At 55.3% G+C, this 11,164-nt stretch overlaps 1 protein-coding gene across 1 annotated transcript in view; it reads right to left on the bottom strand.

Moving 5' to 3' along the window:
• Nucleotides 1-1,971: 1,971 nt before the first annotated feature.
• REXO1 (RNA exonuclease 1 homolog) overlaps nt 1,972-11,164 on the bottom strand; it is a 44,894-nt gene continuing 35,701 nt past the window's right edge. Inside the window, 5 exon segments of the mRNA XM_079328528.1 lie at nt 1,972-2,132; nt 3,898-4,018; nt 7,085-7,223; nt 7,392-7,507; nt 7,821-7,931. Of these exon segments, the coding sequence (XP_079184654.1) occupies nt 2,044-2,132; nt 3,898-4,018; nt 7,085-7,223; nt 7,392-7,507; nt 7,821-7,931 (576 nt within the window). The 3' untranslated portion in view covers nt 1,972-2,043.

The raw sequence follows: 11,164 nt of genomic DNA, 5'->3' as shown, positions 1-11,164 counted from the left end.
TGTCCCAGGGACATCCCCTGACACAGGCAACCCCCCCAAACCCCCACCCCAAAAGCCTCAGTTTAGGCTGGACCCTGGGGGAAGGAAGGGGAGATGCTGGAGGTCCCTGGCAGGATTCCTGCCTGCCCCAGTCCCAGGAGATGGGGTTGAGCCAAGCAGCTCCACATGCAGGACACCAGCACAGTGTGGCCATGGCAGAATGGCCTGGCTTTTCCAGGGAAGGAGCTGCTCTGGGAGGGCTGGGAAGCAGGGGCTGCCTGCTGAGGAACAGGTGAGAGGCAAGAGCCAGATCTGAGACCTGACTGCTGCTCCAGGGACATTCCACTGCTGCAGCCAGGGGTGAAGATAAATGGGGGATAAACATGGGAAAGAGGCAGAAGCAGAACAAACCTTCCCTCCCCAGCTGGGAGGAACTGAACTCTGTCTCTCCCACAGCCTGGGCAGGAACAGCACTGATCCCTGCAGGCAGTGGGACACGGGACAGGCCAAGGTGTCCCAAGGCAGGGAAGGAGCAGAGCTGGATGTGGAGCACTGGGGGAGCAGCAGGGAGCTGCATCCCCAAAACCTGGGGTAAGGAACAGGCTGCCAGAGGAAACACAGATGGGCTCAGCAGTAACAGCAGTCTTTACAGCCCCACTTCTCCTGGTGGCTCCCAGAGCCTGGCAGAGAGGGTACCCCCTGTTCCCAAGGGCAGCTGAGCAGGACATGCAGGGGACACACAGCTGTCCCCAAACCCTGAGCCCACAGGGGTACAAAGAACCTGGCTCTGACAGGAACCAAACCCCAGCAGCTCCTCTGCCCCCAGACACAGGCAGCCCATGCCAGGGACACAGGGACACAGCAGCCACCAAGGGACACAATTCCAGTGCAGCCAGGAGAGAGGGGGGTCACTGCCCTGGGAAGGGGGTGAAGGTGCTCCCTGACCCCAGCTGAGACCCCATCCATGGGGATTGCTGCCCCCAGCTCTGCTGTCCCCAGAAGCAGCAGGGTCTGGGCAGAGGGAGCCACCAGTGCCACCCAGCCTGCTGGGCTCTGTCCCAGTCACCCCAGGGACAGTCACACTCAGCAGCTGCTTTGTCCAGGTGCCACACACAGCTGGGTCCTTCACCCTCTACACAACTCCCAACATGTAAACAAGTTGAAATGAAGGATTTTTCCCTATTGCTTCTGCCTGTAGCAAGTCCCTGCATCAGGGACAGGCTGGTGGGGAGTCCTGCACACTGCTGAGGCCACCCTTGGGTGTAACTTTGCCAGCATACCCCAAAAACCTTGTTCCCTGAACACAAGCTCCCTGGGGCCCTGCTGGAAGCTGAGGGTCAGGAAAGGACAGCTTGTCCTACCCTGCAGTGATGGGATGCAGGTTCTCCCTGGCTCTGGGAGCTGTTTGTCCCTGTCCTGCCACGTGGCTCCCTGAGGTCTGGGACTGCAGAAGCAGGTGCCAGCCAGCCCTCAACAGGGAGATCACCTGGGGCACAGCAGGTGGCAATTCCCAATCCCACCTCACTCCTCTCCCTCAGCTGCTCAGAGCCAGCTCCCTTGATTGCACCAGGATCTCTTCCCAGGTGCTTGATCCTTCCCACACCAGCTACACAATCCACTCACAGCTTCCTGCCCAACCTTCTTCCATCTCCCCCCTCTCCAAAAACTGCTTTGGAGTACAGAGGCAATTTAAGTTACATTTGGGGAAAAAAACCAAAAAAGTTAACGATCTACCTTGAACTGAACCAGAAAGATCCTTCTGCACATCTCCAACCTACCTCTAACAAGCATCTCCTAGGAACCAAGAAGATCTGGTTGTGCTACTCAAAACCACCTTGCCAGGCCCACAAGGCAGTGCTTGGACCCCAGAGAATCCCTCAGGTGGAATCTGAGGATCTGAGAGCCACCACCTGCACAGGGAGCTGCAGGTGTGAGTGCAGGAGCCCTGCTGGGATGGCTGGGGAGCAGGAACATGCTGCTGGCACAGGGGGACAGAGTGGCTGTGGGCATTTATTGCACTGCTTCTTCCCAGAGGTGCAGAACAGCAGAGACACCAGGAGCAGCTCATCGCTTCACTTTGGCATCCTCCTTGATCTTCCACACCATGAGCTCCATGCAGGCCCTGGCATCCTCACTGGAGTCATGTCCTTCCACTGGGGACACAAACACAGGCCTGGCTGTGACCCCAGCCCAGCACAGGGAGTTCCCTGCAGCCACAGCCACACCTGGGAGCAGCCTGAGCCCCAGCCAGGGATTTAAAGAATTCCACAGAATCACAGAATGATTTGTGTTTTATGGTTTGTTCAAGCACATCCAGTGCCAGCCCTGCCATGGCAGGGACACCTTCCACCCTCCCAGGGAACAATTCCTGCCCAATATCCCATCCAGCCCTGCCCTCTGGCACTGGCAGCCATTCCCTGTGTCCTGTCCCTCCATCCCTTGTCCCCAGTCCCTCTCCAGCTCTCCTGGAGCCTCTTTGAGCCCTGCAATGAGCTTTAAGGAGTCCCCAAAGCCTTTTTGTCTCCAGGCTGAACACTCACAATTTTAAACGTGTTTTTTTCCACTAAACCCACACTTTTTGCTGTGCTTCAGCCTGACACCATCAGCTATGGAAAAGCTGAGAGCTTCCCCAGCAGTGCTCAGGGAAGATGGAACAGGCCCCATTTCCAAGAGGAGGGTCCATCTCAGCTGACCAGAGAGAAGGGAGGCAGCACCTGCCTTGGCAGAGCCACCCCCAGCCTTCCCACAGCACTTTCTTTGTGCCACTCAGCACAGGGAGGGAAGCAGGCAGAGCTCTGCTCTCAGAACAGGGGTCACCCTGGAACCAGCTGTGGCTGAGGCTTCTTGTGCCAGCACATTCCAACTACCACACACAGCAGGGGGCAAGGAGCAAGAGGGTGGGCTTGGGGAGAGCAGAGAGGGTTGAGGGGAGCACAGGGGGGCACGGGGGGGCACGGGGGGGGCAGAGGGAAGCACAGAGGGGCACAGGGAGGTTGAGGGGGGCACGGGTGGCACAGGGAGGCACAGAGGAGCACAGGGGGGCACAGGGGCTCACAGAGGAGCACAGTGGGGCAGAGAGAAACACAGGGGGGCACGGGGGGGGCACAGAGGGGAGCACAGGGGTGCACAGAGGGGAGCATAGGGTGGCACAGGGGGGAGCACAGGGGGGAGCATAGGGTGGAGCACAGAGGGGAGCACAGGGTGGCACAGGGGATCACAGAGGAGCACAGGGTGGCACAGGGTGGCACAGGGGATCACAGAGGAGCACAGGGGATCACAGAGGAGCACAGGGTGGCACAGGGATCACAGAGGAGCACAGGGGAGCACAGGGTGGCACGGGGGATCACAGGGGATCACAGAGGAGCACAGGGTGGCACAGGGGATCACAGAGGAGCACAAGGGATCACAGAGGAGCACAGGGGATCATAGAGGAGCACAGGAGAGCACAGGGTGGCACAGGGGATCACAGAGGAGCACAGGGGAGCACAGGTGGCACAGGGGATCACAGAGGAGCACAGGTGGCACAGGGGATCACAGAGGAGCACAGAGTGGCACAGGGGATCACAGAGGAGCACAGGGGATCACAGGGGAGCACAGGGTGGCACAGGGTGGCACAGGGGATCACAGAGGAGCACAGGGGATCACAGAGGAGCACAGGGGGCACAGGGGATCACAGAGTGGCACAGGGGATCACAGAGGAGCACAGGGGATCACAGAGGAGCACAGGGGGCACAGGGGATCACAGAGTGGCACAGGGGATCACAGAGGAGCACAGGGGATCACAGAGGAGCACAGGGGGCACAGGGGATCACAGAGGAGCACAGGGGATCACAGAGGAGCACAGGGTGGCACAGGGGATCACAGAGGAGCACAGGGGATCACAGAGGGCACAGGGGGCACAGGGGGCAGCAGTCTCACCGTTGTCCTGGATGATGCGTTTGAGGTAGTCGGCCATGAGCGTGCGCAGGGCGCGCTTGTAGGGCAGCCCCAGGCGGTGGGGGAACACGATGGCCGTGTCCACCACTGTGCTGTGGATCAGCTGGGGAGCAGCACACAACTGGGTTAGGGCCCCACTGCCACAGGGACAGCCTGCAGCAGCCTCCTGCTGACCCCTGGGGCACTGCTGGCCCAAGCACAAGTCCCCTGGCAGGTGTGGGGACACAGCACTGCCACACACCCCCAGAGCCTGAACCTCACAGCCAGGGCACAGACATGCAGGGCTCCTGTAACTCAGGCAGGACAAGCCAGTCTTTAATCCCCCAGCCTGGAGAAGCTGGAGTAGCTCTGGACTCTTTCACAATTAAAAATTAAACTGAAGAATCAGCTGTTCACATAGCAGCCTCTGTGTGAGCTGCAGTGACCTTTCAACTGCTTCTCAGGATGAGGCAGCTCAGCCCAGTGAGTGGCATCACTGCCCAGGGCAGAGGATTGGAGCTGGGTAATGGTCCTGGTGCCTTCCAACCAAACCATTCTGGATCCTGAGGTGGGGACAGAAGTGGCAGGATGTGCATGACAAAGCAGGATGTGCACACTGCAGAGCAGGCCTGGCTTCAGGCTGCAAACCAACCCCAAACCCTCCCACCTGCCAGCACTGACTCAACAGGAAGTTTTTAACCAGCACCAGCTCAGCAAGGATGGAATGGGACAAGGAAATTCTATCACTGAATCACATCAGAGTGTTTAGAGTTGGGACTTTTTAAAGGGCTTCTACTCCATCCCCTGCCCTGACAGGTTCACCCCCCACTGTCCCCAATGTCCAGCCTGGCCTGGGACACTGCCAGGGATCCAGGGGCAGCCACAGCTGCTCTGGGCACCCTGTGCCAGGGCTCCCCACCCTCCCAGGGAACAATTCCTGCCCAATATCCCATCCAGCCCTGCCCTCTGCCACTGGCAGCCATTCCCTGTGTCCTGTCCCTCCATCCCTTGTCCCCAGTCCCTCTCCAGCTCTCCTGGAGCCCCTTTAGGCCCTGCCAGGGGCTCTGAGCTCTCCCTGGAGCCTTCTCTTCTCCAGGTGAGCACCCCCAGCTCTGCCAGCCTGTCCCCAGAGCAGAGGGGCTCCAGCTCTCTAATCCAGCCCCTCAGCTATGAATTGTCACCATGCTGGAGGAACTGAGGATGCTGAACAGGTCAAAGTGCTCCCTGCCCTGCACCAAGGGGCCTGGGGACAGCCAAAAGGGCCCACCTGACAAAGTCCATAATCATTGGGCAGGATGGCTTTTTTTAACACTGATTTCTTCCTCTCAGGCTAAGACAAGATTAATCCTTTGCTGCCCTGAACTCCATTCAATGGGACCCAGAGGAATGCAGATGAAGGCAACCCCATATCCTGAGCACAGGAGTGAAGAGCAGGGCCTAAGGGATAAAACCTGTGTCCTGTCCCAACATGGATGACTCCAACAGAACCCTGATAATCCCCTCTTCCTCTCTGCCTCCAGGCTCCAGCTCATGCTGCAGGACAACCCATAACTGGATCAGTCACAGCTCCACAACTGCCCCACAACAGCTGCACCTTAACAGAAACAACCTGCTCCACTCCTACATTATAAACCTGCCCACATTATGGATAATCTCCCCTGGACTGCTCTCAGCTCTGGCACCCTCCCAGACACACTGGTAATTACTTATGTAGATCAGGAAGACTGAGGAAACAGGATAATAAAGCTTTAAATAAAACTTGAAATGCCATCAGCACTTGGAACTTGCCACAGCCATTAGTGAGATATGGCTTTAGTGCCACAGCCCTTGGCCACTCTGCTGAGACACCCCAGGGCTCTGCTGGAGTGCTCTGGGCTCCTCCTCTTGGCAGCAGCTGTGGTGCTAAGAGAAAATCAAGCCTCTAAGAGGCCAAGGCAGTCATCTCGAGCTGATTTAACTGGAAATAATGTTTTTCTGATTATGATGAAGCCTCTCCAAGGCTGGGATAAAGGGTGCCACGGAGAGGTAAAGTGTTTTACAGGCATTAAAAGCTCCTGCTTCCAACCCAGCACTGGGGGCTGGCAGCCACAGAGGCTTCAGCAGGAGAGCTGTGGGATAAAGAATGGCTGAGGGGGGTTCTGGCATGTGAGCACAAAGACTTGGCTCCTGCCTGCCACACGCTTTCCTGGTGACCCAGGACACACTCCCTGGCAGGAGGGGGCTCAGGGATGGGCACACTGGGCTGATGAGAGCCAGGCAGGAAACAGGACAGGTAAAAAGTCAAAATAACTTCATCAAAGTAATATCACAATTCCTAGAAAAGCTGGTACAGAACAGAGAACAGATCTGGCAGGGGTGAGAGACAAATGATTTGGGATCAGTCATAGAATCATGGAATGGTTTGGGTTGGAAGAGACCTTAGAGACCTTCTTGTTCCACCTTCCACTAGACCAGACTGCTCAGAGCCCTGGCCAGGTCTGTCACCCTGGGCAGCAGTTGTCACTAAAAGTTCAGGTGACACTGAGTGACACACATGACCCCACTCCCTTGCCCTTCCACCACAACCAGCTTCACACAGGCTCAGAGACTGGACAAACCATGGAATCCTGGAATATCCTGAGTGGAAAGGGACCCTCAGGGATTATCAGAGCAGCCCCTGGCCCTGCCCAGACCCCCAACAACCCCCCCTGAGCATCCCTGAGAGTGTCCAAACGCTCCTGCAGCTCTGGCAGCCTTGGGACCATTCCCTGGGGAGCCTGGGCAGTGCCAGCACCCTCGGGGGGAAGAACCTTTCCCTGAGCTCCATGCCAAGGCCTGACACAGCTCCAGCCCTTGCTGGGCTCCTGTTCCTGGTCACAAGTGGAAAGATTGATATCTGCCCCTCCCCTTCCCCCACAAGAATGTTGAAGGCCAGGATGAGTCTCCCCTCAGTCTCCTCTAGGCTGAACAAACCCAGTACCCTCAGCTGCTCCTCATGAGGCTCCTCCAGACCCTTTCCCATCCTCACAGCTCCTTTGGCCACTCTCAATGGATGCATGGCTTTTTTACATTGTGGTGCCCAAACTGCACACAGGACCTGAGGCCAGCACACTCCTGGTCCTCCACAATTCCTAAATTTGAAGGAGACACCTAACACCCCCCCCCAGGGTGGGAAAGCACCACAGAGAGATGTGAAGGAAAACCAAGTTACCTTTAGTGCAAATAAGTCACTTTCCAAGCTGTGCCCTATGAGGATGGTGTCTGCACTGAACATGTTCAGTAGGACGGCTTGGACATCCCGCAGGGTGATGCTCGTGTTCTCCAGGTCCTCTTCTGTCACACCTGAGAATCTGCAGAGCAACAGGACACAGCTGAGGTCCTTCAAAGCCTCCTCTCAGCCCTTAGGGAGTGGTGGTCAGTGGAATTTCAACAATTGTTCCCAGCCATGCCACGTTCCTGAGAGAGCACAAAGCTCAGTCCCAAGGAAGAGCATCCTCAGCTGGTGTCACAGCCCCTACCTGGTGTTGTAATCCACCACCTTGGAGTCTGGCTTGACAAAGGTGTCATACACCACTTTCAGCTCTGAGTTGATCACAGTTACTCTTGTCAGCTCCAGTCCTTGCTTGGTGTAGCACTGCAAAGAACAGGGCAGATGTGATGAGAGGCACCAGGCCAACCACAGTGTGGGGTCTGCAGAGCCCCTCAGCCATTCTGCAGCTCCCAGAATGCAGCAAGGCCAGGCAGCAGCACTGCCCTGCATGGGCCAGTCAGAGCCTGCCAGGGCTGCACAGCCCTCCAGCCAAACACACCAATCAATAGGAGCTCATTTACACCTCCAGCACCAATATTCAGAGCAGAGAGAATGAGGTCAGGAAACAGCTTCCCTTCAGCCATTTGTGTCACACTTTAGCCAGCCCCAAAAAGCTTTGTTTTGGCTTTGGACCCACCATTTCACAGTCTAAGGCATAGATCCCAGGGTAGCCTTCAGTCGTGGGCAGCTTCTCAAAAGTCTTCACGAATCCATCCAGGCTCTCCTTGCGCCCGTCGTGCACGTGTTGCTGACAGGAAAACACAGGGACACTTGCTGATGACAAGAACAAGAAGCCAAAGAGCTCACTCTAACAAACATCTACTTCAATAAAAGTGGGGTTTTAATTTCTTAATGAGGAATGAAGTGAGCCTGAGAAGTTCACAACCCCAGCAAACAGCCATGGGCAGCCCTAATTCCAGTGGCAGGTCAGGGCTGGTGGCATTGTGCTGACAGTATGACATCACGTGTGTGGGGACAAGGAGCTTTCAATCTGGAGCACAACTAGTCAGAAAGGGGCACACTGAGGCTTGGCACTGATGTAATTCCAGCTGCTGGTTCCTGTGGCCAAGACAAGCCCAGGTGGAGGATCCCAAGCCCAACAGCCCTGTGTGAGCAGGAGCAGCAGGTGCAGGTGGCAGCAGACACAGCTCCAGAGCCTGTCTGTGTGTGCACCCACCCACAGCAGCCCCAGCCCACCAGCACCTGAGGCAAGAGGGGGCATTTCCAAGCACTCTGCACTGTTCCAGTTACAGCTCCAGGGTCAACAAGATCCAGCAGGAAAACTCAGGGAGTGATTTCACAAGTGGCCTGAGCCAGTGCATGACTGAGCTGCTGTTGCACCACAGCTACTCCCACACTCCTGCAGAGCACAGATCCCAGAGGTTATCCTGAACCCTCCTGGCAGCAGGGCTTCTAAGCTGGGTGAAGTTTAAAGGGGAAGCAGAACAGGTAACCAAGGGCAAGGCAGAGCTGTGATTGCCCTTTAGCCTGCTGACATGATTTATGTAAAACCAACCTGCACCACACCCAGAGGTGATGCTCTCCCTTCCTTATCCCCCAGTTGGGTTTTCTGTTGTGTTTATATTTTGTCTGTCCCTAAATCTCCATGTATTTGTGCACAGTCACAGCAGCCTGGGCAGAGTCTCCTTCACCATGCTCAAACCATGGAATCACTGAATCCTTAAGATTGGAAAGGACTCCCAAGATCATCAAGTTAATCCAGTAGCCCCACCATGGTCATCACTAAACCACATCCCCAAGTGCCACATCCAGATGGTTTTTTAACACTTCCAGGGATGTTGACATCATCACTGCCCTGGGCAGCCCCTTCTAATGCCTTACAACCCTTTCTTGTGAAGAAATTTTCCCTAGTACCAATCTAAACCTACCCCAGGCCACCTTGAGGCTGTTCCCTCTCCTCCTGTCCCTGTTCCCTGGAGCACAACCCGACCCCCCCTGGCTGTCCACTCCTGTCAGGGAGTTGTGCAGAGCCACAAGGGCCCCCTGACCCTCCTTTTCTCCAGGCTGTGCCCCTTCCCAGCTCCCCCAGACCCTCCTGGTGCTCCAGCCCCTTCCCCAGCTCTGTTCCCTTCCCTGGACACTCTCCAGCCCCTCAATTTCCTTCTTGTCATGAGGGGCCCAAAACCGACCCCAGGATTTGAGGTGGAGCCTCAGCAGTGCCCAGCACAGCTCAGGGCTTCCCATAGGTCTCACCCTACAAGGAATGAAACTGCTCTGGTTTATCTCAGGATTAAAGGCTGGAGGGATGAGGAACTGAGGACCTTGTAAAGCTGACATGTGTGGGCAGAGAGGAAACCAAAGCAGGATTTGCATATTTTCCTGCACAGGTCACTACTGCAGGTGCAGCCAGAGCACAGGAACTGCATCATTTGAAGTTAATGAGGCAGCTGGGCCAACTCTGAGGCCAATCTCTCCCTGTGCCCAGAGCCAGCACTGCTCAAAGGCCTCATGGATCACTGCCTCCCAGGTGCAAGGGGCTGCACTTGTCCATTCTGCACCCATGGCACAGACCCTGCTGTGCTGAGGGAATGGGGAGGGCAGCTCAGCAGCCAGGAGACAGCAAACACCTCTCCTCCACAGCTTCAGCCCTTCCCTCCCTGAGTAACACAACAGAACTGAGCAATGAAGTGAAAAAAAAAAAACAAACCTATCAGGTATTTTCTCCATCAGCTGTTGTTCTGAAATTGCCCAATTCTCCCTGGCTGGGAAGTTGCTCCTGTATTTGAGAGCAGCAGGTTTGGGTATCACAAAGAACAGCCACTGCAGGCTCCTGGAGCAGCACAGCTCCCTCCTGCCACCTCCTGCTTCCCTGCCTGCCTGGCTCCCTCCTGCCACCTCCTGCCTCCCTCCTGCCACCTCCTGCCACCTCCTGCCACCTCCTGCTTCCCTGCCTGCCTGGCTCCCTCCTGCCACCTCCTGCCTCCCTCCTGCCACCTCCTGCCACCTCCTGCTTCCCTGCCTGGCTCCCTCCTGCCACCTCCTGCTTCCCTGCCTGGCTCCCTCCTGCCATCTCCTGCCTTCCTGCCTAACTGCAGCAAACCCAGCAGGGACACTGTTGGTGAGGGAATAGCAAAGACTTATGAATGCCTAACAAGTAGTTCTGAAACAATAGATGAAATAGAGATGTTAGCAGTATTTGACATAGATGCTGAAAATAGTTATGTTAAGGTTTGAGGCCTCTTAATTTGTTTAGATAAAACCAAATAACAAACATGCCAAAGAAGCAGCAGATATCCTGTCTCAAGCCTGGCAGGAAAGATCTCAAGATAAGGGTAAAGCCATAAAACATGGTAATTTAGTTGTTCCTATAGGTTGCATGCAAATATTAGGAAATGAGTATATTGTATTAGATTGGTTATTGGAATTTAGAATATTCATTATGGAATTGTACTGCAAATGGAAAATCCTCCTGCTTCTGCCTTTTCTTCTTCTTCCTCTCTTCTCTCCCCACTCCTCCTCTCCTCCTCCTTGTTCTTATTACCTCTACTCTCTAACTTTTCTCTAAGCTCTCTCTTATACCCATGCCCTATAATAAAATACAACCCTGAAAAACAGCAAATAATAAGCTCCTGAGTCTGTCCCACGACCGTTCAGAAACCCCCCAGTCTCACAGGACACCCCTGTGCTTGGACAGATCCACTCAGATTTTTCTAACCAGCTCTGGGTACAGAGAATGGTGTCTTATCACAAATATTTTCTGCTTTCAAAGCCCTTCTTAAATACTGAAGGATTCTGTGCACCCCAATATCCCAACATCCCAAAATTTCACTGCGTGCTCTGATGCTGAGGAGTGGATTCAACCTTAAATCTACCAAAGGGTGCTCTGAAAACTGCATAAGGAGACTTATAAAAAAGAGAGAAAGGGACTTTTTATACTGGACACAGGGAATGGCTTCCCACTGCCAGAGAGTAGATGGGATACTGGGAAGGAATTGTTGGCTGTGAGGGTGGTAAGGCCCT

Source organism: Erithacus rubecula, assembly GCF_903797595.1.
Source record: "Erithacus rubecula genome assembly, chromosome: 28".
In the NCBI taxonomy this organism is placed as follows: Eukaryota; Metazoa; Chordata; class Aves; order Passeriformes; family Muscicapidae; genus Erithacus; species Erithacus rubecula.
This window is presented reverse-complemented; position numbering and strand designations above follow the sequence as displayed.